The 22,257-nt window shown below is 54.8% G+C and overlaps 1 protein-coding gene across 1 annotated transcript in view; it reads left to right on the forward strand.

Annotated features, from left to right (window-relative positions):
- Nucleotides 1–22,257, forward strand: part of SZT2 (SZT2 subunit of KICSTOR complex) — a 56,543-nt gene that overhangs the window by 31,813 nt on the left and 2,473 nt on the right. The window contains exons 27-71 of the mRNA XM_058552159.1: nt 73–277; nt 572–687; nt 805–1,051; nt 1,972–2,113; nt 2,278–2,370; nt 2,520–2,598; nt 2,702–2,995; nt 3,157–3,298; nt 3,466–3,573; nt 3,661–3,724; nt 3,947–4,132; nt 4,504–4,671; nt 4,760–4,847; nt 4,980–5,051; nt 5,234–5,435; nt 6,242–6,341; nt 7,061–7,190; nt 9,241–9,393; nt 9,480–9,582; nt 9,672–9,777; nt 9,864–9,975; nt 10,617–10,735; nt 10,848–11,012; nt 11,278–11,362; nt 11,529–11,693; nt 11,785–11,952; nt 12,332–12,465; nt 12,907–13,073; nt 13,203–13,300; nt 13,391–13,523; nt 13,644–13,774; nt 13,906–14,006; nt 14,080–14,256; nt 14,447–14,714; nt 14,817–14,896; nt 14,984–15,109; nt 15,236–15,435; nt 17,324–17,414; nt 17,648–17,728; nt 17,809–17,883; nt 20,233–20,446; nt 20,857–21,010; nt 21,160–21,282; nt 21,392–21,797; nt 21,929–22,045. Coding sequence (XP_058408142.1) covers nt 73–277; nt 572–687; nt 805–1,051; nt 1,972–2,113; nt 2,278–2,370; nt 2,520–2,598; nt 2,702–2,995; nt 3,157–3,298; nt 3,466–3,573; nt 3,661–3,724; nt 3,947–4,132; nt 4,504–4,671; nt 4,760–4,847; nt 4,980–5,051; nt 5,234–5,435; nt 6,242–6,341; nt 7,061–7,190; nt 9,241–9,393; nt 9,480–9,582; nt 9,672–9,777; nt 9,864–9,975; nt 10,617–10,735; nt 10,848–11,012; nt 11,278–11,362; nt 11,529–11,693; nt 11,785–11,952; nt 12,332–12,465; nt 12,907–13,073; nt 13,203–13,300; nt 13,391–13,523; nt 13,644–13,774; nt 13,906–14,006; nt 14,080–14,256; nt 14,447–14,714; nt 14,817–14,896; nt 14,984–15,109; nt 15,236–15,435; nt 17,324–17,414; nt 17,648–17,728; nt 17,809–17,883; nt 20,233–20,446; nt 20,857–21,010; nt 21,160–21,282; nt 21,392–21,797; nt 21,929–22,045 — 6,488 coding nt within the window. The remainder of the gene's footprint in view (nt 1–72; nt 278–571; nt 688–804; nt 1,052–1,971; nt 2,114–2,277; nt 2,371–2,519; nt 2,599–2,701; nt 2,996–3,156; nt 3,299–3,465; nt 3,574–3,660; nt 3,725–3,946; nt 4,133–4,503; nt 4,672–4,759; nt 4,848–4,979; nt 5,052–5,233; nt 5,436–6,241; nt 6,342–7,060; nt 7,191–9,240; nt 9,394–9,479; nt 9,583–9,671; nt 9,778–9,863; nt 9,976–10,616; nt 10,736–10,847; nt 11,013–11,277; nt 11,363–11,528; nt 11,694–11,784; nt 11,953–12,331; nt 12,466–12,906; nt 13,074–13,202; nt 13,301–13,390; nt 13,524–13,643; nt 13,775–13,905; nt 14,007–14,079; nt 14,257–14,446; nt 14,715–14,816; nt 14,897–14,983; nt 15,110–15,235; nt 15,436–17,323; nt 17,415–17,647; nt 17,729–17,808; nt 17,884–20,232; nt 20,447–20,856; nt 21,011–21,159; nt 21,283–21,391; nt 21,798–21,928; nt 22,046–22,257) is intronic.

Genomic DNA, 22,257 nt, shown 5'->3' on the forward strand with positions numbered 1-22,257 from the left:
AGTCAGTTAAGCAGGAGTGGGAATGGGGAACAAATAGAGGGCTGGAAGACCATGTGACACCTCTTCCCACAGACAGTGCCCACAGTCCAGGAGAGCTGAGCCCACCCTTCCGTCAGGACTTCCAGGCTTACACTGGGCGTCAGGCTCCACAGACAGAGGGTGCAGATGTGCCCCGGACCCGGTGTCCTGTCTACGTCTATAGCTGTGCCCTGGAAGCGCTGAGGGAGCAAATGGTTGGCACGCAGCCCCCTCAGGCACCCCGAGACCTCATCTTCCAGTGAGTGTCCTCAATGTTGACCTAGGTTCTCCCAGGACCGTGGCCCCCAGCCAAGGCTCAGGTACACACTTGGATATGGACAGACAGGTTGATGGTCAGTGGCAGGAACTTACCTTCCTAGTCATGTCCTGCCAGCTCTGTGCTGGGCTTCTTTGGGCAAATCAATTGAACTAGCTGGGCCATGAATACAATTGGTAGGGACCTATGGATAATCCATTGGAGTGTAGGTAGATGGTAAGTCTGAGGTGTCACTTAGGGGAGTTAGCCAAGCTCTCTCTTTCCTCCCATTCCTAGGACTCAGTTCCTTGACCAGCCGCCCCCATCCTCAGCCTGGATGGAGCCCAGGCACAAGGAGGCAGCCAACCATTGTGCCTTGCTACAGGAGCATGCCCAGCGGTGCTACGTCCGTGGTGAGCAGGAGGCCGTGTAAGGGGGTGTCAGGGAGGAGGAGATTTAGGGATTACAGGGATGGGGACTGGGGAGCCATTGCAGAGCTTGACCCTTGTGGTCCCTTCCACTTCTATCAGGGCTGTTCCGGAGCTTGCAGCAAGCACAGAGTGTCACCTCCCAGGACTTGCTGATAGCGGTAGATGCCTGTGAGGAGCTGCTACAAGAAGTAGACATCACCCCTTTTCTGCTTGCACTGTGTGGCCACACTCGGGGTTTGCCTCACGCACCCCCAAGCCCTGGTCCTCTCAGCCCTGGGCCCTTCGGCAGCAGCATCGAAGAGTGCCCCGAGCCTCGGGAACGAGCTATCCTGGCTTCTGAGTCCAGGTTAGGATTGTCCTGGAATGATGTATACGGGGGCACACAGACCAAGTCCCTATTCACAGGCACCTTCCGAGCCACGGGGATGGCTGTGCAAGGTAGCACCCGAGCACCAGAGAGGCCGTAGTGCTGGTCGCCGGCTTCCATGTCCTGCCCAGGCTTTTTTCTCTCATTCGGCGTGGGCAGCAGTCTCCCTTCCTGGTTCCCCTGTTCTGGTGTTGACCTGAATTAGAAGTAGGGAGTTGCCAGTTGCCATCAGTGAAAGTAGAAGCTTGTTCTGAAGACATTCATACAATAGTAGTGATTCCCCCCAACTAATCTGTGAGTTTCATAGAGGCAAAAACTGTATTTTGCCCACTGCTGAGTTCACAGCTCACCTTAGGGACCCAACAGGTCCGTGTGTTTAGGGAGTGAGAAACGCAGGCGGGCACCCAGCTCTGCGTGTGGCATCTGCAGTGTGTTAGCACTAGGGAAGCAGAAGCAGCGGAGGGAAGAGCGTGCTGGTGACTCAAGTATCAGAGCTCCAGCCCAGTGTCCTGCCTGGAGCTCTAGATCCCCTGCCTTTCATGGTCCCCAAATGAGGGCATTTTCTTCCCACCAAACCTTGCTTCTCCACCTGGGTTCTTCATACACGGTGAATGATCCCACCCTCCACCCAGTGGTCCAGCTCAGAAAACTGGGAGTCATCCTTACTCATTCCTGTTTGACAGAAATGTCTGGCCCTTAAGAAATGTGGAGGTTAGAGCCAAAATGGGCGGGTGGGTTGGTTCTCCTGGCCTCTTCCGCTGCCCCTGCTGTTGTGCTGAGCACCCTTCCTAGAGACAAAGACAGGCGTATGCTGCTCCCAGTTGCAAAGCATGCTCCTCTAGGACTTGGTGGTTGTTAACACCTAAACCCCCACTCCTACCCCCAACCTGACCACTCAGCATAGAGACCGAGGACCTAAGCGAGCCTGAGTTTCAGAGCACCCGTGTCCCTGGCAATCCAGACCCTGGCCTGGAGATCTCTCTGACAGACGTCTGCCAGCTCAGAGGAGAGGCACATGATGCCCTTCATAGCCTCATCCAGGTGGGAATCTTGGTGAGGATAGGAGAGGGGTAGAGTCCTGCCTGCCTGGGGGGGCAGTGTTCTCTTCTGGGTTGGGGATGTGTACATGTCTGTTCTAGGGGGTAGGGGGTGAAACTCTGTTGAGGGGTGGCTGACATGATAGTCTTCTTCTAACCCCAATGCAGGAGAAGTTCCTGGAGATTAGTGGTCTCCACTTCCGCACAGTGCCCTCTAATCCTCACTACTTCTTCTATTGCCCTCCATCCAGCAGGCGAGAGGTGAGTATCTTTCTCCCTTCCTTCGTACTGACCTGTAGCCCCAGAGGCCCCATGTGCCCACCTGGATCCTCTTGACTCTTGGTTCCTTGAGACCTGGATGTGGCTCTTGTCCTGCTTTGGATCAAGCTGTGTCTTTTTTTTTTGCCCAGGATGAGGGCCCCCGGGACACAGTAGACAGAAAAGTCAGTGACTTGGAGTTTTCAGAGGCTGAGCTTATGGGAGAAGAAGGTGTGTGGGCAAGTGGGTAGTGGTGGGAAGGCTGGCTTCAAGTCAGGATTCAGGGGCTTCCACTGCCAACCTCTCCCATTGACCGCACGACATGCATCTCTAGGAGACACATCAGCCTGCTGTGTGGTCACTGAGAGTGACCCAGAGCTGGAGGTTGAATACCGCGAGAGCCGTGATCCAGACCTAGGGCCTACTGGGCTAGACTCCGCCTCACTGTCGGATGCAGACACCGTAAACCCTGATGAAGACTCCTTCAGTATCCTGGGGGGCGACTCACCCACTGGGCCTGAGAGCCTCATGCGTGACCTGCCACCACTCTTCCTGCACCTCACGTGCTCTGTGCGGCTGCGTGGACAGCACAGCTCAGTACCTGTATGCAGCCTGCCCACCTGCCTGGGTGAGTTTGGGGGTGCCCAGGGGAGGGCCACAGGCCCCAGTACAGCCTGCCTGCGTGTCTGGGAGAGCAGAGAGCCTGGGTATAACTATTTAGTGCTGAGAACTTGGAATCTTTGCTTGCCCCAGGGCTCCCAGCAACACCTAACTTTCCCCCTCTACCAGGCCAGGTGCTTTCCATTCTGGAGGGCCCCCCCATTGGAGGCCGAGTGCCCCTGAGGGACCTCAGTGTCACTCTGGACGTCTTCGTGCTGACCTTGCCCCTGGAAGTGGAGCTCCCGCCAACCTCGGACCCTCAGCACCATCGGTGTGGCAGCAAGTTTGGTGGGGGGATCTGGGGTTTTGTTGGGGACTATTAAGGACTCTAGGGGCACTTGGGGGAGGGCACCTTAAGGATTCTAAGAAAAGAGTGCTAAGGAGGCTCTGGGAGGCTAGGAGCTGCTGACCTTTGACTTTTGCTCCCACCCTGTTCAGGTCAACGTCTGAGAGCAGTGTTTCATTCCCACGATCCCCAGGGCAACCATCGTCTCTAAGGTCTGATGATGGCCTGGGGCCCCCACTGCCCCCCCCAGGAGAAGACAGGTGCTTCCTCATCTCCCTCTCAGAGTTCCTTGTTCTTCCTTAGTTGTGTTTTCTGGAAACCAGTATCTAAATCTTTCTTCCAATTAGGCACCCAGGACTGTCCAATTTGGCCACGCCCCACAGACTGGCTATCGAGACCACCATGAGTGAGGTGAGGGCCTTCCCTTCCCCATCCTAAACGACAGCCCCTCAACACTGTAACTGATATCCTCTCCATATATAAGTGAGGTAAGGCACCCCCTGTATTCTGGGATCAAAGTGAAGCCCCCCTCAGTCTGTGAGGCAGAGCATCTTTTAGTCTAAGAGTAAGGTGATGCCCCAATCAACAAGGGAGGTGCCCTTCGCCACTTCCTGGATTGCTCTCTGACTGTAGATCCGCTGGTTGCTAGAGGATGAGATGGTGGGGGCACTCCGAAGAGGGGGCATCCCCCAGAGCCCTGCCCTGCACCGTGCAGCTGCGCACATCCATAGCTCTCCTGGACGTGCCACCTGCCTTCGCCAAACTCTGCCACTGAGTTTTGTGTTTGGGCCAGAGCGTTCCCTCACACAATTCAAGGAGGTATGCTGCCCTCAGAACACTCCCTGGTCACCATGGGGCCCGTCCTTCCCTGGACTCCAGATACAGAACGGGAAGGCCCTCTCTTGGTTTGAGTCCATAGAATTACCCTCCTGGCCACCTCCTCACCACATTGTCTGTCCCTCACCCCATGCCTGACAGCCCAACTCTGGGAAAAGACCCAGCTCCCAACCTTGTCCTTGGCCTGTTGAACTTTAAGCAAGTCACTGAACCTTTTCGTACCTCAGCAAAGGGGATGCTAGTGTCTGCTTCACCAGGTAGTTGTGGGGGCCTGATAAGGAAGTGTGGGGTCCCACAAATAGGGAGGGCTGCTCCTGCCTCAACTGTGACCTTGGCTCTTGCTTCCTTCCCAGGAGTTCCGCCGCCTCCACCTCCCTGGCCACGTTCTTCTTGAGGACCCTGACAGTGGCTTCTTCTTTGTGGCAGCTGGCCAACAGCCAGGTGGGTCCCATGGGGAGTCCCCTTCAGCAGCCTGGGCCTGGCACAGCCATGAGGACAAGGCTGAAGTTGTCGAAGGCGAGGTGAGTCTTTCCTGGGCTGACCTAGGAATGTTGGGGTTAGTGGTGGGTGTGTGGGTCCTGTACTCAGTCCTGACTTGCTGCCTCTCAGGCCCTGACAGCCAGCCCCCAAGCCCCTGGCTCCCCAGAGGATTCTGAGGGTCCCCCCATCAGCAGTCTTCCCAGCCTGCCACCAGGAGGTAAGAGAGGACTTAGCAAAGTCTGGAGGCCAGAACCAGGGACTTGTGGATGCCTGGCCCTGCTTCCATTATCGGAAGACGGTCCTAGGCAGCATTTGAGAGAGGCTCCGGGCATTTCCCTTCTCTTCTCAGGGAGCCAGCCTGGGCCCAGCCGGGGACTAAGCCTTATGTCCAGTCAGGGCAGTGTGGACTCTGACCACCTAGGTAAGCTGGGGCAGGAGGTAGAGGAGTCTAAGCTGATGGGAAGTAGACTTAGGGCTGCACAGGGAAGGGTCTGGGCAGAGGGCATCAGAAGGGACTAACCTGCCAGGGCCCATTGAATCCGATGCACTCGGAGGCTCAGATGAGCCTGAGGATGGGGTTGAACTTCAGCACATTTGACACAGGTTATGATGGTGGCAGCAGTGGCTCAGACAGTGAGGGTCCCAATGAGACTCTGGGTGAGAAGGCAGCCTTCACATTGTGGACCCCGCCTGGGCCAGCACCTCCGCAGCCTTCCCTCTCAGGCCTCCCTCGGCCCTGCCTGCCTGACTTCTGGCTCATCGTCCGGGTACTGCAGGATCGTGTAGAAGTGTATGCACATGCACAGTAAGTAGAAGCCAGGGCCCTGCACCCTGACTCTAATGTTAGCTGCTTTTCCCTGCTCTCACAACACCCCTCTTGAATGTTGTTAAAAAGTAAGGTTTGGGACTGAGGGTTTGGGTAGGAGTTTGACTTGTATTCTAAGACTGGGGGCTCCAGACCACTTCCCACAGCTTGTAGCAAATCATGTCACTGTCTACTTTCCTGATGGAGTTGCAAAGGTGATGGGGATTTGGCTCCTAGCTGAGCATTAAGAGCATCTATAGTTCAGAGCGGCTTCAGAAGTTGATATACAAAAATAAGGAATAGTAGATGATATTTAATAAGTGCTTACTGTGTAGCAGGCACTGTTCTAAGTGCTTTACCTGGATCAGCTCAATTTTGGTATGGATGAAGAAACTCAAGCACAGATAAGTTAAATACTTGCCCAAGGTCACAGTTAGTAAGTGGCAAAACCAGGATTCATACTTAGGCATCTAGTTAAATACTGCTCTAATGACGGGGGTAGGGTGGGGTTAAGGGAAGGGAAGACCACCATTCTGATAAAGAAGATCTGAGAATAAAGAAGAGGCAAGCTACATGACAGAAGCCTCAGTGTGATGCCCACATGGGAGCTGGTGCATCAAGCACGGAGCTTAGGCTTCCAGGATTGTTATTGAGAATTCCATCTTTCCCGTTTTCCATCATGTTTACTTTCCTTTGTCCAGTCCTACTTCATTTTTCATGGTTCCTCTTGGCCCCAGCTCCCATGACCTCTCCACTCAACTCCCTCCTCACTGCAGTTCTGTGTCTGATCCATCCCTCCCTCCCAGGAGCCTGATACAGGAGGACGAGGGGCCAGGCACCACGTGTCGCCACCTGCAGCAGCTCCTGGTGAGGCGAGTTGGGGAGATCTGCAGGGAGGTCAACCAGGTAAGGGGCAGCCGGGGGCAGGGCTCCCCAGGCTTGGACACAGCCTAGATGAGGAAGGAGTTTCCAGGAACTTGACCTTTAGAGGTTGTTGATCCCTCTTGGACATTTTCTTTGACCCCCAGTTAGAGGGATGCTGTTACTCCCCTGACTCCCTACAAACTGGGGAGCTCTTACTAACCCACCCCAGTATTTTGGGTCACTCTCATACCGTCCCAGTGACTGTGAGGTGTTCTTCTCGTCACACTGTGCTGGCATTAGGGATGTAACAATGAGTGAGACAGAGGGTAACCCTGACTCTCTGGAGCTTGTGTTAAGGGGGGAGGTAGACATTGGACAACTAAATTACACACATTATTTCCATTACAATTGTGAAGACTTCTACAGAGGAAAAGTAGAGACTGCTATGAGAGCACAGGGATCAGACCATCTGAAGTGTCAAGGAAAGCTTCTTGGAAGAAGCTGAGACTGGAAGGATGATGAACAGATTCTGGCAAAGAGAGGGGCCAAGTGTTCCTCACTGGGGTTCAGCACTCAGATCCCTGAGCCCAGTGACTGTCAGACAGCATCTCTGACTGCCTCGTGATTACTGATGCTCTTTTTGACCTCTGACCCCCAGTGATAATGGGTATTCTCTCTCACCTCTGATCACCCCTCACCACCACCACCAATTTATGAGGGAGTATTTCAGCTCCCTGATACCTTGTTCCTCCTTTCCCCAGCGGCTGCTGCTTCAGGACCTTCATGATAGTCATGTGTGTAACTCTCTTCTGGTGGCTGAGAGTGAAGAAGATCTATGGCGCAGCGAGACCCCCTTCCACTCCCGTCAGCGGGTACCGCTGCCCAGTGATGGTGAGGTCCCACCCAGGATCCTCCCTCACAGGGTGCTGCTGACCTTTTCTTTATCCAACACTTTGGTGAGAAGCTGAGGGCAGAGTCACCATTACTTGGTCATCTGTGTCAAGTAACACAGGGAGGGGAAGGTGGAGAGGACAGAAAAAGATCGCTGTATTTGGCTGTTGCGAATTCATTAGTGACTTTAGTGCAAGTACTTTCAGTGGAGAGATGGGAATAGAAACCAGAGGAAACTAAAAAGTGAAAGATGTTAGATAGGTGGAGCAGAGAGTGACGACTATTTCAAGTAGCTTGGCAGGGAAGGGAGAGACAAAATAGATATGGCAGGAACTAAATGGGGGGCAAGGCAGAAGTTTTAAAATAAGGTAGAGACCTGAGCATATTTATATTGCACAGGGAGGGCCGGCCCCCTGGCTTAGCGGTTAAGTGCGCACGCTCCGCTGCTGGTGGCTCGGGTTCAGATCCCAGGCATGCACCAACACACCGCTTCTCCGGCCATGCTGAGGCCGCGTCCCACATACAGCAACTAGAAGGCTGTGCAACTATGACATACAACTATCTACTGGGGCTTTGGAGGAAAAAAATAAATAAATAAATAAAAAATATATTGCACAGGGAAAGAGCCAGTAGAGGGAGAGGTTGAAGTATACAGGCAGGAAGGGGTCATGGGAGGGGCATCAGCTGTGGCCTGTCTTCCTAAGGGCATGCCTCTGCCTGGCCCTGCCTTGTTTTCCAAAATGACCATCTTTCCCCTGCGTAGTAGACAGGGCTGAAGAGTCAGGGGGAGCGTGGACAAGTAGGCCAGTTCACAAGTGAGAGAAGACCAGAGGGGCGGAGCCTGAGGTCTGGTAGAAGGATTTGCCTTCTGATTGGCTGTCCTTCCAGACAGCCAGGCACGGGACCCCTTTGGGATTTCTGAGATTTCCGGTCATGCTTAGGAAACATGTGAATCTACTTGAGATGGTAATTAAAGTCTCCACACTTCTCCCTTCTCTTACTCCTGCTGACCTCTCACCCCAACTCATAGAGGAAAGCCAAATCATGCCATTCCTTTGTAGTTTTCCCTTCTGGTTTAAAAGTAAAATCAGACCACTCCTTACTTTTAATATTCTTAGCAAGTCTGTAGACGAACATTCCTAACAGCTCTAGGAGAGTGTGTCTCTCAGCACATCCTGGAATGTACTCCATATCAAAGCAGAGTCCCCATAATTAGTGGACTTCCCAGGGTTTTGAAGGCATCTTCTGCAAATTGGACATGAGCTAGGACAGCCAAGCACTTTTACTTCAAAATGACTTTCAGCAGCCTGAGATATAAGACCACTCAGAACCCAGACACAGCCCTTCCTCATTTTAGTCTCTTCATATGGTTTCGTCGAAACCCTTAGCAACCAGCATTCCATTCTAGACTCTGCAGCCTCCTGGGTGTCCTATACGCCGCTCACATCTGGCAGCAGCTTCTCAAATTGCCACCAAATTGCCACCTTTGACCTACAGGAAGGTTCTTTATCAACCTGGAAAGGGTCAAACAAGGCACTGGACTGTGGCCGTGGGCTCTTGCATGCTGCCACACTGCCCTTTGGGTTCTTCGGGGTGGCTGTCCTCCAAAGCACAGGACATAATTTTCCCCCACTCTGCAGCAGGTATGTGTAAGCAGTTATACCCTTTTTGTTTTAATGAGGTTATTGTTGCAACTCCCAGTGAGTACACAGATGGGGTATAGATTCTATATTATGTATTATATTATGACAGGGTCAGAGTGTCTTGGCATTGTCTTCAGGATTTTCTCATGCTTTGCCTTTCCTGACACCTCTTCTTAGCTTCTTTTCCACGTCTCCCTGAGATAGTTCTGAAAAGCTTCGTGCTGTGACTTGTCTTCCTAAGGGCATGGTCCTGCCTTCTTACCCCAAATGACCCATCCTTCCGCTGCCGGGTAAGACAGGGCTGAAAAGTCAGGGGAGTGAGGACAGGTAGGCCAGTTCACAGGTGAGAAGTCTGTGAGGGCAGAGGGCTATGTCCTGTTTCTGACCCACTGTCTCCCTTACCCCAGATTATGCTGCTGATGAGAGCTGTGCACCCCGAGGGTACCTAGCAGCCACAATGCAGTTTGTCCCCGGCCATTTCTCCTGTGACGTTGTGTGGGGAACTGTGATTCGAGTCCACTCACGCCTCAAAATGGGGCCCAGCATGGGGGTCTCTCGGGGTAGGTGATTGGCATGAGAGGGTGGGTGGAGTGTTTGGGGGGGAATCTGGACAAGCGGGTTTCCTGAGCCCATGCTGCTCCCACAGCCATCCAGGCCCTGCGCTCAGTGCTCAACGCCTTCTCCGTGGTGAACCGGAAGAATATGTTTGTTTATCAGGAGCGAGCAACGAAGGCTGTGTACTATCTTCGGTATGTGGGCCCTGGGAAGATGGGGTAAAGCGTGGGTCAGGGATGGCACAAGAGAAGGTATTTCCAAAGACATTGCCACTCTTTCCCAGGCTCCTGGAGACGTCCTGCAGTGAGCGGCCATGGGAAGGGGATGCTCTGCCCCCCTCCCTAGCTCTGTCCCGAAGCCAGGAGCCCATCTACTCTGAGGAAGCCTTGGCATGTATCACCCCCACTCAGATGCCCCTGTGCTCCCCTCATACTTGGCTCCCTGGAGCCGGGCCCTGACCAGAGTTTCCCTGCAGGGTCCTCGTTCCCCCCTGGACATGGCTTCCAGCCGTGGTTCAGATGCTGCTCGTCCTGTGGGCCAAGTGGACAGACATATCCAGCTGCTGGTGCATGGCGTAGGGCAGGCTGGTAAGGACTGCGAGGAGAGGGTAGGAGGGGAAGCAGACGAAGTTCCAGAATCCTCTGGGACTTCTCTTAGAGCCGCCCACTCCAGCTCATGCTGTGCTCTGGGCTTCCCACAAGCAGGAGCTGGGTGGGAAAGGATAGGCTCCTGTGATGTTTAGGAGTTAGGACCTGTAGCTGATTGAAATGCAGCTTGGGGAAGAGGAGCCATTAAGGTTGACACCCACCAGGTATCTAGCCTGGGTGACTTGTGAACAGAAGGTGGTTCCACGGATACAAGGGGTGGGTTTGGGGTGAAGATACTGGGTTCAGTTTGGGAGTTGTTGAGCTTGGAGTGTCCAGTAGGCAACTAGACTCTCTAGCTAATATTTATGGCTCAGTTAATGTGTACCAGATCTTGGGCTAAGACTGTTACATATGAGGTAGATGCTATTATTATTCTCATTTAATGGATGAGGGCACCAAGGCGTTGGGAGGTAAGACTCACTTGTCCACAGTCACACAGTGAGTAGGTTGGCAGAACTAGAACCTAGTGCTGGCTGCCTCCGGTGTGTGGGAGAATGTTTGAGTCTGGGGTTTAAGGGCCAGTGTGGGGGTAGCTGGATCCTCTCCCAGTGTCTCTAGCTTCCCACCGTGACTGTGTCAAGGTCCTGAGATCACAGATGAGCTAGTGCGGGTTCTGCGTCGGCGCCTGGATGAGGCCACGCTGGATGTCATCACAGTCATGCTTGTTCGGAACTGCAAGCTGACACCAGCTGATGTGGAGGTCAGCTCCCTCCCAGACTCCACCATCCCTCCATGGCTCAGCTGCAGGGGCAGGGACAGTCTCAGCTGGAACCTTTCCACTGAGCTCTGACCCCCCTTCCTGCTCTCTGCAGTTCATCCAACCCCCCGGAAGTCTCCCCTCAGAGGTGCTGCATCTGGCCCTACCCCGCTCCTGCAGGCCCTGGCTTCCTGCCCTGGCCTGGTACCTGCGGCAGAACCTGCTCATCTTCCTGCACTCTCCCAAGTACACAGACAGCAACAGCCGGAACCACTTCCAGGTGAGATTCCACCCACCTCCACACCAATGTGCACCCAGTCCCCGCCCCCACAGACACCTTACAGTATGACTGTTTTCTATGGGTAGCCCATGTGTACCTCTGCCCATGGCCCTGTGTACACCCAGGCCCCCCAACCTTTATTATCTACCTGGGTCTCCTGTGCCCTATGTGTGCCTGTCTCCCATTCCCCATGGTGGACACCCATCCCCTGATGGCTTTTGTTCATTTTCCCAGTCTTAGTGTCCTGTGGCTGTTCTCTCCCCAGCATCCACTCCCACCACACGGTGGCCTCCCCGACTTGGATATCTACTTGTATAACAAGCCTGGTGGACAGGGCACAGGGGGCAAAGGTACAGTGCAAGGCCCAGGCCTGTGGCACTACCAAGTGTGGGGGAAAGCCTTTTTTCCTGTCTCGTGGCTGAGAGGGCCTTTCCCAGCCTTGCATCTGAGGGGGATCTGGGCGGGGCAGGGGTCTGGAAGTCGCAGACCTGAGCCTTCCTGTGGATTTCTATCCAGGGGTCGCCTGCATCACTCTAGCCTTTGTGGACGAGGGAGGGGCCCCCATCTCACTCGCATCGTGGCCCCCCTCTTCTCCGGGGCCCCCAGACCTACTGCAAGAGGAGGAATTTGAGCAGCTGACTCAGGTCACTCGCTGCTCAGTCACACTGGACAGTTCTTCAGGTGGGGCAGCTTGGTCAGAGGAGGGGGTGTTCAGTTAATGCTGTGGGAACTAGGGGCACCCCCTAAGAGACCCCCCCATTCTTTCCTCCAGCTCAGAATGGGGCCCCACGGCTTCGATTGGATGTGTGGGAAAAGGGGAACATCAGTGTTGTGCAGCTGGAGGAGAAGCTCCGAGGAGCAGCTCGCCAGGCCCTAGCTGATGCCATCATGGAGCTGCAGCTGCTGCCAGCCTCACTATGTACAGAGGACACCTCTCCAGGTATGCGGAGTCCAGGTCACAGATCCAGGCAAGACAGTGTTTCTTGCAGGTGAGGGTGCAGAGGTGGCGGTCTAGAAAGACATCTCCGAGTCCCCATCTGAAATACACATTCATGATTGTCCATTAGCTTCCCTGCATCAGCAAGGTGACAGCCAGCAGATGTGCGCATGCAGTTGGTCACCCGCTTAGAGAGGGATCTGCCGTTAGGAACTCACTTCACACACACACATGCAGCCATGCACTGTCAGTTGCATATACTGTCATTCACTAACAGGTAGAGTTAAGTGGCAAGTCCCTCTCATACCAGTCTTGGGGTTAGGTTGTCTGGAATGGGGATTGATGGTTAGTGATGGGAGTCTGTAATGTGTGGTGCCTACAGGAAGTCTCAGGAACGGGTCGTTGGAAACCAAGAGCCCTGCAGGCCGAGCTGGCCCCTTTCCTCCTGGCTCTGGCCCTGGGGAGCCTGGGACTCCTCCCAGCAAAGCCGGCCGGCGGAGCTTCTGGGATATGCTGGTAAAGGGAGAACGGGAGGAGGTGGTGAAGTTGGCATCTACCTTCTTGCCTGCCTCCCGGCTCCCCCTACACTGCCCTACCGGCCTTGCCCCAGATCTTCTGTTACATAAAACTCCCCTGTCCCTTGGATAGGGGTTTACAGAACGTGGCGAGTTCTCACTGATGCAGAGAGAGCCTCAGCTTATTAAGGGCCTTCACTTCCACTTTTCCTGTTGGACCCTCACAGCAGCCTGCAAGAGAACCAGGGCTTTACCAGTGAGGCGGCTGAGGCTCAGGAAAGTTGAGCAGCCTGCCCAAGCCTGCCTGGTCAGCTCCGGTGAAGCCAGGGCCTGAACCCGGCCTCCAAATCCTGCAGGCTCTTATTGCCATTCCACAACGCCTCCATCCTCCACCCCTTCCTGCTTCCCAATAGCCCCTCCTCATTCACTGCATTCCCCCCAGAGTAAAACAGAATGTGGGGACTTGGGTTCCCCCAAAACAACTGATGACATTGTCCTGGATCGGCCAGAAGACACTCGGGGCCGGAGGCGTCACAAAACTGAAAGTGTTCGGACTCCTGGTGGAACTGAGCGGGCACCAGGCCCAGATTCTGGAGCCCAGAGACAGAGGTGTGTATGTGTGTTGTGGTGGTGTGTCGTGGGAGCGTGTGGTATGAAGTCACAGGTGGGTATTGGGTTTGTGTAAACACACCCATGTCACTTATGGGTGTGAGGTTCTTACTCCTGCTGTGTCCTCAGACGCCGGACCACACAGCTAGAGGAGGGCGAGGTGGGGACCCTGCAGCCTGTGTTTGCTCGTGTCACTCAGCGCTGGATGGAGTTTATGGCTCAGATTGGTGAGAGCCCAGCCCCCCTCTCCCTTCCTCAACCCTGTGGCCTGGTCCCTGTCCCACAGCCCCGCCGTGACTGCTCTGCTCTGGATCCAGGTTGTGCCTCAGTGTCCAGGATCTCCACCCACATGGTGTCCCGGTTCCTCCTTCCATCCGTCCTGTCTGAATTCACTACTCTGGTCACCTCAATGGCAGGAGACACAAGTGTCCGCATCTTTGAGCAGCATTTGTGAGTTTGGGGTCTCATGGAGGCTTTGCTAGGCGATTGGGGGCTTAGGCCCAGGGAGGTGATGGCCAAGGAATGGGACCAGGGATGGTCTGCTTTCTGTCCGTCCCTCCCTCCCACTAGGGGTTCAGAGCCAGAGATCTTCAGCCCTTGTTCCCTTGGACAGCTGGGCCCAACTCCCCGCCCAGCAGCTGAGCGGCATCTGCTGCTTCTGGGAAGGAATTTCTTGCAGTGGAGGAGACCAACCCAGCAGGGTGAGGGCACGGCCTTGGGGAGGGTGTGTTCAGACTGACTGATCATGTGGTCTCTGACCCTGCAGGGGGCAGGGTGAGGTCAAGGGGGATCTGCCCCCACACCCCCATTTTGCCCCTCTACCACCCTATAGCTGCCAAAGCTGTGCAGCGCTTCGAGCCAGGAGGCGACGGGAGTTTGGGCCGAAATGCTCCCCGGCAGCGGTTCTTGCTGCTGGAGGTCTTGGACAAGAAGGTAGATATGGGGCCAGGGGCTGGGTGGGAGAAGGGGTTCTGTGATCCCATTGACTCTGACCCCTGACTTCCAGCTACAGCTGCTGACCTACAACTGGGCTCCAGACTTGGGGGCAGCATTGGGCCGAGCACTGGTTCGCCTCGTGCAGTGGCAGAATGCGCGCGCCCATCTCATCTTCTGCCTCCTCAGCCAGAAGCTTGGACTCTTCCATCATTATGGCCAGTTGGACTTCCCAGTGCGGGATGAAAAGGTGCTGCTCCCTCCTCCAGTTCTGGCTCCTGAGTGGTCGGTTAAAGGAAGTACCAGCTCAGAAGCAGGGGAAGAGGACAGACTGAGGGCAGCAATAGCGGGGAGGGAGAGTCAGAGAGGAGGCCACGGGGTGGGAGAGAGGGTCTGAGGGCAAAGGCCATGAACACATTGTGAGGCTCCATCTCTCTCAGGAGCCAAACCCATTCCTGCTGCCCACCATGGAAGCAGAGACCCTCATCCGGAGTGCAAGTCCCCCCCTGAGCCGCGAGCAGGGCCGGCTGAGTGGGTCCTCTCGGGGTGGGGGCCCCCATCCTCTGGACACATTCCCCTTCGATGAGGCTCTGAGGGATATCACAGCTGCCCGCCCCAGCTCCTCACTCGGCCCTGTGCCCAGGCCCCCTGATCCTGTCACCTATCATGGACAACAGTTCCTAGAGATCAAGATGACAGAGCGCAGAGGTGAGGGCACTGGGCTGGGCAGCCGGCAGGGGCAATCTGTGGAGTCTGGGAGGGAGAAGGGCGGCAGCTCCTGGGGTCACTACTAATATCTCCAACCCCCAGAGCTGGAGCGCCAGATGAAGATGGAGAACTTGTTTGTAACCTGGCAGCAGCGTTCCGCCCCAGCCAACATGCCCATCAGTGTGAGTGACCGAAACCCGTGTTCTCCAGGAGCATCCTGTGACCCTTCCCTGGCCACCACTCTAGTGCTCACTGCCCCATTTCCCCAGGCTGGGGAGCTGGAGACCCTGAAGCAGTCATCCCGCCTGGTGCATTACTGTGCCACAGCCCTGCTCTTCGACCCAGCTGCCTGGCTGCATGGGCCCCCAGAGACCTCTGGGCCCCCTGAGGGGCAGGTGAGGCTCAAGGCTCCTGGATTTCTCCCATGGGACTTCCCTTTACCCCACAGTGATCTCCATTCCTCCACCCCCAGTAGAGTGTTTGACAGTGGGTAGAGCCTTCCTGAATCTCCATTCCCACAGCGGCGCCATCGCCCTGAGTCAGGATCTGGGAGCCGTGAGGTGCCCACAAGCTGCGAATCCTCAGATGTGCCTCTGCCTGGCGCCCGTGAGGAGCCTTGGCTGAAGGAGCTGAGCTTGGCTTTCCTGCAGCAGTATGTGCAGTATCTGCAGAGCATGGGCTTTGTGCTGGTGCCGCTGCGGCCCCCCTCGCCTGCCCGCAGGTGAGCCTGCCTCTTCCTTGCCTCATCTTCTCCTTCTCCACTGCAGGTGAGGCCCCACACGCCCTTCCTTGGGCCCACTTGGACAACTCAGGCCTTGTGCCTGTTCATCCTGCCGGGCCAGCACACATACATGAGGATCTTGGACACTTGCATGCAGCCCTCACACACATCCTGTAAACCTGACACAGCCTGTGGAACTCATGGCCGTGTCCATACACAGAACTGTGTACATTTTCACAGAGCTGGTGCCCACCTATCTCTTCTGTGCTTACATGCTGATATATATCCACACACATGAATCTGGTACATGCTCCTAAGCTTCTGGACCTGGGTCTTAATGATTGCTGTCCTGGTCACCCATTGACCTCTCCTGAGATTTTACACGGTTCCTGGCCTGGGAAGTCCTTTTCTCGGCAAGGTTAGTCTTTTTCCTTACCAAGGACCCCTGCACTGGCCCTGCTTGCATCACTGTCCTCTGGCCTATTCTTGGTCATGTTACTCACTGGCCAGTAGTGAGAGGTCTGAGTCTTGGGAAGTAGACAGCCCCTCTGTCACGACCTTCCATCTCTCCAGAGCCCAGTGAGAACTCCACAACCACCTTTCCCATCCTGTGTCAAATCCCAAATTCCCTTCTCTGTGGCCCCTGCTCTCTGCTCCTCTCAACATCTGAGCCTCCAGATTCTGTGTTCCCAGCCCCTCCTAGTGGCTCTATGGTAAAATATCTGTTCCTGGTATACAGTTACTTTCGTGTCTCCAGATTTGTGAGTTTATTTTCTCCCCGCTATTTCACTTTGATGCCTTTTCAAGCTAGTAATTATAAATTGTACTTCCTTACTCAAGACACCACCTTGGCCAGGAAAGCCAATTCCAACTCCTTAGTGTTTTTGTCACCATCTCTCCACCTTTGTCAGAACTTAGGAAGAGAGGATAGGCCTGCGACTCCGGGACCCCGCCCCTCTCATTTCTCAGGGACAGACTCCAAGGAGGAGCTCAGCTTGCTGCCCTTGCCAGCCAGGTCTCAGCTGTAGGAGCTCCTTGGAGAGACTTAGTTCGTATACTTTCCATTCAGTTATATTCTTCCCAGAATCTGAATTCCTTTTTAAAATAAAAGACACTAGGTTAAAAGGTTTGTTTCCAGAGCAAACCTTAAAAAGTTGGGCCTTCCTTTCTCACCAGCCTTAACTATCACCAATCACTAGTCAGGTCTCATCTCGATTTCCTTGAGGATTAAATGGGACATTTCTTGTCGCAGAGGCTTTGACACCACAGCAAGCATCCTGGAAGTATAGCTCCTGAGTGTAAGGAGTGGGTCTCACTCGCCCTTTCTGTTACGTCCTTGGCCACAGTGACCTCCCTGCTCTCTTCTCCCCTTGCGTCTGAGTTGAGAAATGAAGAGCAGGGGCCTGTGGAATGCTGAGACTGCCATCCCCCAGTCCAAAGAGGAAAGTACCTGAGCAGGGCATCAAGCATCTCTTTCAGCTTTCTAATGAAATCTCACACACATCACTCTCTCCCTCCCTGCTGCCCCCAATAAGCAGACCTCTCCATCCCCTAGGGGGTGTCTCCCCATGCTCACAGCGGCCTCCAGCCCTATCCTCATCCTCTCACTCGTAGAGAGGCCTGGTCTGCACCTCCCCACTGAGCACTGCCCACTTCCCCTTAAAGCACATGCTGCTGTGCAGAGAGCCCTGCCCTGCAATCTAGACCTGGACTCCAGTCCTAGCCTTGCCGCTCACTCACCTGGGCGCCTCGAGCAGGTCCTCCCTGTCTCTGGGCCTGTCTCCTCTTGTGCACACAATTGCACATGAAGTGGATTCTGGGTCTGATAGCCGTAATCCTCCACTCCACTGGCCTGCCTCATGCTCTTGTCCCTCTTTCTTGTCTGCAGCACCAGCCGGCTGCGGGCCATGGCTATCCTTGGAGCAGAGGGTCGGGGCTCCTTCTCCTGCCCTAAAACCAAGACTGATGGGAGCCCCAAGGTAACACATCGTCATGTACCTTCCCTGACAGTGAAATCAACAATACCAGTGTCACTGAGCCTGAATTATTTTCCTGAGGCCTGAGGTCAATGACCCTGGGTAATGACTAAAGTCATTGATCCCAGCCTGACACCATTAAAGTCACTGACCCAAGGGACTTCTTCCCTGCTCGTCTGGGGCTCGGTGAACTCCCAGTCCTTGCCTCTGAGCCCCAGTCTTTTTCCTTTCTTCAGAGCACTGGTTCTCTGGTCACCACCTACCACCTGCAGCGGGCACTGCCCGGGGGCATCATCCTCATGGAGCTGGCTTTCCAGGTGAGCAGGAGGAACACTGAGTGGGGAGCCAGACCCAGCTGTCTCTTGCCCTCCTGACCTCATCTTCATCCTCTCTCCAGGGCTGTTACTTCTGTGTCAAACAGTTTGCCCTGGAATGTTCCCGAATCCCCATGGGGCAAGCTGTCAACTCTCAGGTATGTGGCAGGGACAGAGGAATATGGGGTCTCAGGCATGGTCAGTGCATGCTCAGTGTGCTGTGGCCAGTACGAGTAGTGCGTGGGCTGTCTGGCCCAGTGATGATCTGATGCTCTGGGCTGGCTGGGTCAGTGATCATTCTGGTGCTGTGACTGGACCATCCACCAGTATCACTCTGCAGGTGGTCCAGAGCTGTTTTCAGCTGTAGCAGGAGGGCAGAAGGCATTCCAGCACAGTGACTGGTCCAGCCTGTGGTCACTCTAGCACTGACAGCCTGGTGCTGTGGTTGATCCATAACCACAGATGTTTAGACAGTGAGGACACTTGAGTGTAGTAGGTAATCTGACACATGGGTAGGTCGGTGCCCTGGGGAGTCCTGGTCTAACCTAGAGATGGGGACAACCTGGCATTGTCAGTATAGTCACTAACACTTAGAAGGTAGACTAGAGTTCCCACCCACACAGGGTACCCCAGTCACGTAGTTGTTATTTGTGTCCCTGACTGTCTGCCTCAATGCAGGGCCTCTGTACCCCATGAGGGCTCAGCACTCAGAGTGCTCAAGATGGCTCAGAGGATCAAGTGAGGTCAGAGACCTGCAGCCCCCTGTACTTGAGTTGGTTCCACTCCTTCAGGTTTCCAGGCATGCTCTGCAGGGGCCTGGGCCTTCTTTGTGCCTCACATTTAGTTTCTGAGAGATCAAGATTTGCCTGGGCCCAGTCTGTCACCCTCCAGTACAGACAACACAGACTTCTTTCATATCTGGACAGCTCATACCCCGTCCATAGATGGTTGCCTTTGACTTGGGTGTGGATACCTAGTCTAGTCATCACAGGATAATGTGATCCAGAAAACCTGGGTGACTTTATGTGTAGTAACCTTCCTGGGCCAGAGTCCTCAGAAGGGAGCTCTGGACGGGCAGTACGCTTTCCCAGCTTGCTGTAGTATTGGAGGGAAGGACCCACCCCCGTCACTCTCCTGAACTTCCTGAAGTCCTGGCTTCTCTGCCCACTGATCGCCATCCAGCTTAGCTCTCTCTGCTGCTACTTATCTAATCTCAAACCCTGCTTAGATTTCTAAATGGCTTTGATATTGCTATTGTTTAGTAAGTCCTTAGTATACAAACTAAGCAAAAAGGAGAGTTTTACTCCTACTGTACAGATAAGGAAACTGAGGTTCATGGAGGTTAAGTAATTTGCCCCCGGGCACACAGCTAGTCAGTGGCAGTACTGGGCTCTGACTCTGAGGCTCCTTCTTGGCTACTGCAGTCTATCATACTGCCTCTAGCTTTATGAAGACCTTTACTTGGTCTCCTGGTAGATGAGGAAACTGAAGCTGAGGGGTTGTGACTTACCCAAGGTCCTGCAGCTACTCTGCCTCCCAGGCTATTGCTTCTTCTCCAGTCATTTATTTCCTTTCCTGTTAACTCCTCTGCCCAGTGCTCCCAGTGGAGTGGTCAGGTAGATTCTGCCATTCAGCACCACAGATTCAATTGTTCACACACTTTCAGAAATGGTGATTTCCACCAAGAGAAGCACCAGCTCCGTGTCTCTGCCTTCCCTTCTTCCTCCCTCAGTGGTTCATTCATGCATTCACTCACAGATCAATTAGAGGAGGCCCACCCTAGCCTAGCCTTGGCAGGATGTCCCGGATGAAGCTTTATGCTTGAGTAAGAGTTAGCCGAGACTGAGGATCGGGAAGAGCAGCATTCCAGGCAAAGAGAAGATCAGGTACAAAAGCACAGAGAGAATATGTGATGTACCTGGAAGAGTGAGTAGCTTGATGGGAAGATAAGCTGGAGAGATGGGGAGGGGCCAAGAAAAACTTTCTACAGTAAGTGATTACACACCTGGCCTACTCGCACCACCCGTTTAAAACTGTAGCTGCTTTACTCCTTGATTTCCCATAACACCATCTCCTAACGTACTGTGTACTCAGCTACTCTAATGTTCACTGTCTTATCTCCCCACCACCAGAATGAAAGGGATTTGTTTCTGTCCCCAGTGTATCCCAGCAGCTAGAGCAGCACCAGGTAGGCACGTGGTAGGCACTCAGCAAGTATCTGTTGCGTCACTGAATCTGTGCCAGACTTCAGTGGACCCTGGGATACAGGGTAAAAAGGCCCATCTCTGAAGATAGTCAGTTTCATGTAAACAGAGAATTACAACACAGTATGAAGAAGAGAATATAACGAGGAGGGCTTCCCACAGAAGCTATTCTGGCAGAGGGGCCCACAGCAACAGGGTGAATCTTGAGCTGCCTTTTCCAGTGCAAGAGCGAGGGAAATAGGAATGTGCTGAGCAGCCTGTGCTGCCGTTTCCTAACCCAGGCCCCTGCTGCCGCCTCCCCAGCTGTCCATGCTCTTCACGGAGGAGTGCGACAAGGTGCGAGACCTGATGCACGTGCACTCATTCAGCTATGACTTTCACCTGCGCCTCGTGCACCAGCATGTGCTGGGCGCCCACCTGGCACTGCGGCACGGCTACCACCTCACCACCTTCCTGCGACACTTCCTCGCCCACCACCCCGATGGGCCCCACTTCGGCCGCAATCACATTTACCAAGGTTGGTGCCCAAGGGCAACTAGTGAACCAGAAAAAGAACAGACCACAAGGTGTCCCCGAGCCAGGGCCAGTGGGCCCGCTTCTTGGGGCCATATCTTGTCTCTGTATCTCCTATCCCATATTGTCAGTCGCCTCATATCACCTGGACCCTGGCACCATGTCTCTGTCTTAAGTTTGTCACAGTCTGTTTCATATCAAAGGTTAGATCCTGTGTCATGTGGACCCTGCCCTCTGTCTGTCCTGAGCCACTCGTCCCATCTCGATGTTCCACAGGAACTTAGGAGCTCCCCAGAAAGCTTGAGGCCTGAGCCAGTCTCCCTGTCAATCAGAGCCTTAAGGACTCCTATCCCTCCACCCCACCAGATCAGTGTGTCTGTCCCAGGTTCAGTGTCTCCTGTGACTTGCCCTCAGGGACACTGGAGCTCCCAACACCACTCATTGCTGCCCACCAGCTGTACAACTACGTGGCTGACCATGCCAGCTCCTACCACATGAAGCCATTGCGGATGGCCCGGCCAGGGGGCCCGGAACATATTGAATATGCCCTGGTGTCAGCGTGGCACAGGTAAGGCGGAGAAGGGACGCCAGCGTGCACTCTGGAGCAGAGGTCGGGGCCATCCTTGCAGTAGGGAGACCCATGTTTTCTTGGGCAGAAGGGATGGGTAGGTTTCATTAGAACCTCAGGGTTGACATCTCTCCACCCCCACTGCACAGCTCTGGCTCCTACCTGGACTCTGAGGGACTTCGTCACCAGGATGATTTTGATGTTTCTCTGCTTGTCTGTCACTGTGCTGCACCTTTTGAGGAGCAAGGAGAAGCCGAGCGGCATGTTCTGCGGTGAGCACATCCCCTTGAACGTGCCCATTGCCCAGCTGCGCCCCCCCCGCCCTTACCCTGTGTGTCTCAGGCTGTGACCACCACACTCCTGCTCCCCTTCTGACCCCAGGCTGCAGTTCTTCGTGGTGCTCACTAGCCAACGAGAGCTCTTCCCCAGACTCACTGCTGACCTGCACCGGTTCCGGAAGCCACCCAGACTTCCCCCTGAGCCAGAGGCTCCTGGGAGCTCAGCTGGTAGCCCTGGGGAAGCCTCAGGGGTTGTTCTGGCCCCTGGACCAGCTCCCCAATTCCCCCCATTGGCTGCAGAGGTGGGCGTGGCACGGGCACGGCTGGCTCAGCTGGTGCGGCTAGCTGGAGGGCACTGCCGTCGGGACACCCTCTGGAAGCGCCTCTTCTTGCTAGAGCCACCAGGGCCTGACCGGCTGCGGCTAGGGGGGCGCCTGGCCCTGGCTGAGCTGGAGGAGCTCCTGGAAGCAGTCCATGCCAAATCCATTGGGGACATTGACCCCCAGCTGGTAAGGGGCTGTGGGTTCCAGAAGGGGCTGGGATGGATGCTAGGAATTCCCCAAGCAGCCAGAGTAGGGGGTGCAGGGGTCTCAGAGGTGGCTCTGGGACAGCAAATCCAGGCCTGTGGACCCTCCCCCAGGACTGCTTCCTGTCTATGACGGTCTCCTGGTACCAGAGCCTGATCAAGGTTCTCCTAAGCCGCTTTCCCCAGAGCTGTCGCCATTTCCAGAGCCCAGACTTGGGAACGCAGTACCTGGTAAGTCCCCCTGACCCTCCTCTGAAAGGAGAGACACAGCAGAAATTCTCATGAGAAAGATGACAGGTGTCCCCTATCAAGGAGCCCCAGCCTGACGAAACAGGCTCTGCTCTGGAGGGAGGCCTAGATGGAATGGGACTACCAATACATATGAAGCCCTCTGAGCACTAAGAACAACCTAGAGCTGTGCCCTCAGAGGCTGACAGAAACAC

Source organism: Diceros bicornis, chromosome 13, assembly GCF_020826845.1.
Source record: "Diceros bicornis minor isolate mBicDic1 chromosome 13, mDicBic1.mat.cur, whole genome shotgun sequence".
Taxonomy (NCBI): Eukaryota; Metazoa; Chordata; class Mammalia; order Perissodactyla; family Rhinocerotidae; genus Diceros; species Diceros bicornis.